The 3,580-nt window shown below is 37.3% G+C and overlaps 1 protein-coding gene across 1 annotated transcript; it reads right to left on the bottom strand.

The window, feature by feature from the left end:
• Positions 1-2,342: 2,342 nt before the first annotated feature.
• Positions 2,343-3,110, bottom strand: LOC141632278 (secreted RxLR effector protein 161-like). The gene has a single exon (XM_074444838.1). It carries the CDS (start codon positions 3,108-3,110, stop codon positions 2,343-2,345), a length of 768 nt encoding a protein of 255 aa, XP_074300939.1.
• Between the last annotated feature and the right edge of the window lie 470 nt (positions 3,111-3,580).

Raw genomic sequence — 3,580 nt, 5'->3', positions numbered from 1 at the left:
AACCATCTCCAGGGCTGACATTGCCTTTTCTTTTCAACTTCTGAGTCAATTCCTTTAAGCACCTACTTCTGATCACATGGAAGCTACTAGAAGGGTACTCAGGTATCTCAAGACAGCTCCTGGTCAGGAATTCTCTTTGCTAGTAATTCTGCAGCTAGGCTTACTGCCTATTGTGACTCAGATTGGGCTTCTTGTCCATTCAGTAGAAGATCTACTACTGGATACTGCATTGTCCTTGGAGATTCACCCATATCCTGGAAGTCTAAGAAACAATTTTTTATGTCAAGATCCTCCGTTGAAGCAAAGTACAGAGCAATGGCCATGACTACGTGTGAAGTCACTTGGCTATTTCAGCTCCTACAGGATTTAGGTCTCAAACATCTAGGCTCTGCTCATCTCAAATGTGATAACCAAGCAGCCCTTGCCATTGTCGCTAATCCAGTGTATCATGAATGTACTAAACACATTGAGGTTGTCTCCCATTTCATAAGAGAAAAGATTCAGCAAGGGTATCTCACAACATCTTATGTGAACACCAAAGATCAGGTGGCTGATGTGTTCACTAAATCCTGTCCTATATCGCAACAGAAGTACTTACTCTCCAAGATAGGAGTTTCATCAAACCTCCACTCTTATCTTGAGGGGAAGTGTAAAGATAGCACTAATCAGAATCAGTCCACTAATCAGGAAACTAAGTACGCTACTAATTCGAGCACAAAGGACAGCAGCAAGAAGTTAGACTTGTCTAAGAAGCAAGCTTACTCATATCTTAAAGCAAGGAAAAAGAATCATATGTAATTGTTTTCATATTTTAGATGATACATAGTCTAGTGCTATTGTCCTTTATAGCCTAGGTTAGTTGCTTTATCTGCTGGACAATGTCCACAGCTTAATTGTTTGTCCAACTGCATATATTATTTCCAAACTGCATTGTACTTCAACTAAAACACAATCAATAAAATTCAATATGAAGATCTTCCTACAATTCTGTGAATGTCTTCTACTTCCTACATTTCATTAAACTCAACAGATAAAAATTGCGTCGAGAATTGTATTGAATGATTATGGAATTATTACTTTTATACCAGAAAAAGATCTTAGAACATAAAATAAAGCATGAATTATGAACTGTATACTATCATATAGTACGGGTAATGTCAGGTTAACAAGTTGCACCAGAGTTCTACAACCTGAAAATGACAGTACTATAGAAAGTATGAAGTTAATAAACTCACTTGCGTCTGCCTCTGTGATTGTAACTCTCTTTGGCTTCACTGAATTGACTGGCAGAATAATAAGTGTTCCGAGGGCTAGAATAGTAAGTAGCACGTGAATGAGGATCAGACTGATTTAACCCTATGTATGTTTTACCCACATAGCTTCTCGAATCACGAGTCTCAGAATCATCACACTTACGATCATTTTCTCTCAGTTTTCTGTTGTTGACCCCGGGATTTATCAGTGCCTTACTTGACAGTGATGAAGCAGTACTGCCGGGTTTATTTGTCGATTTCTGTCTCATCACAGAATTAATAACATCACCAAAAGAATCCATTATTACCGAATTAAAATGGTAAAACACACCGTCAATCTTGGACTCAAACAGTAATAATTTTGTAATGGAGGGTCATTTAACAGGTCTTCTTCTCAATCCTTTAATTTTCACGCTTTTTATAGTTAACCTTATAACTAATAATCAACTACTTTATTAACTTCATACTTTCTATAGTACTGTCATTTTAACTTAAGTACCCATACGACTGTCTCCATTAAAAAATAAATTACTAATAAAAATATTAATCACGATTTTTCAAAAGTTAATTTAAATCATGGTTGTCTAGAAATTAAGAATTACAATAATTAAACCATTTGTTAACCAAGTATCATTCTGCATTTTTGCCTATGTTTGAAGATTTGCCAATAGTGCAGTCATTGTACTTGCCATGAACAGCCACCATGTTCTAGAGGGACGCCTATCCAGTGTTTCCTTATAGGCCTTTAGATAATTATTTGTATTCTACCATATATATAGTAATATAGTTATACGGCTGCTAAATGATATGTTTGAAGTGCGTTTACCCTGTTTGTGAAAGAGTGTGAGCAAGCTCATGGTATGAAGATTGTAAGACTGGAGAAGATGAAGTATAGACGAGAGAGAGACAAAGAAAACGAGAGAATTGAGAGAATATTGAGTGAATGTAATAACAGAATTGATATTATGATATGTTGTGTGTACAATGATGTGATGTCTCTTCTTTATATAGTAAGATTGTACTTCCCTAATATATGTAACAACCTAACAACCTTCTAACAGATTTATAACAGACTTCTTCTAGAATAATCTATATTCTAACCCCCCCCCCCCCCCGCAAGTTGGAGGGTGTAAAGTACAACCCCAACTTGTCTTGTAGTTGCTTGTGTTGAGGACCACTGAGGGACTTGGTGAAAAAATCAGCAGGCTGTTGCTTGGTTGGGACATATGATAGAGATATTAGGCCTTCTAACAACTTCTCCCTCACAAAATGGCAATCCAAGTCAATGTGCTTGGTTCTCTCGTGAAATACAGGGTTCTTAGCAATGTGTATAGCTGCCTGGCTGTCACATTTCACAGGTATGGCTTGGATATTGGGCACTTCTAACTCCTTCAATAATCTGCTAAGCCAAGCTAACTCGGCTGTCAGACGCCTGAGAGACCTGTATTCTGCCTCTGCTGATGACAGTGAAACAGTTTGCTGTTTCTTTGACTTCCAAGATATGAGACTGCCTCCCAGAAAAACAATATAGCCACTAACAGATCTTCGAGTTTGTGGGCAAGCAGCCCAGTCAGCATCACAAAACCCTTCTAACTGAAAAGAAGATTTATTATTTAGTAGAATGCCTTGGGAAACATCCTTTGCAAGATACTTTAGAACATGAATAGCTGCAGTCATGTGATTATCTCTGGGAAAAGCCATAAATTGGCTGAGCAACTGGACTGCAAAGGCTATGTCTGGTCTGGTGTGAACCAAAAAATTCAGTTTACCCACCAGCTTCCTATAGTTACTCGGATTATCCAGTAAATTTCCTGATTCCATATCCAACTTGATAGAGCAATCCAATGGACTGGTCATTGTTCTGCAGTCAGAACAATTGAATTCTTCTAACAATTCCTTGGTGTACTTCTTTTGTGTTATTGCTATTTCTAGCATTTGTGTGAATGAATTCTAATCCCAGAAAGTAACTGAGATTTCCCAGATCTTTAATCTTGAATGTCTGGTCTAAGTAGCTCTTTAGGTCTTGAATTTCAGCAGTGTTATCTCCAACAAGGAGAATATCATCTACATAAACTGCTAAGAAAACAACCATCCCATTTGTCTTCTTGTGGAATAAAGAATAATTATTGAGAGATTGCTTGTAACCTCTGGATTTAAGAGCTTGAGTCAGTTTAGCATTCCATTGCCTGGATGCTTGTTTCAATCCATATAAAGACTTTTGAAGCTTGCAAACCAAATTCTTGTCAGGTACATGTAGTTTAGGAGGAATGGTCATATATACCTCTTCATCCAATTCTCCATGTAAAAACGCATTGTTGACATCTAAT

This window comes from Silene latifolia, chromosome Y (genome assembly GCF_048544455.1).
Source record: "Silene latifolia isolate original U9 population chromosome Y, ASM4854445v1, whole genome shotgun sequence".
Classification (NCBI taxonomy): Eukaryota; Viridiplantae; Streptophyta; class Magnoliopsida; order Caryophyllales; family Caryophyllaceae; genus Silene; species Silene latifolia.
Note: the sequence above shows the minus strand (reverse complement) of the source record. Positions and strands in the feature narration are given on the sequence as shown.

Excerpts from the sequence above, each read along its gene's own strand:
- LOC141632278 (XM_074444838.1), bottom strand. The coding sequence starts at position 3,110 with ATGACCAGTCCATTGGATTGCTCTATCAAGTTGGATATGGAATCAGGA.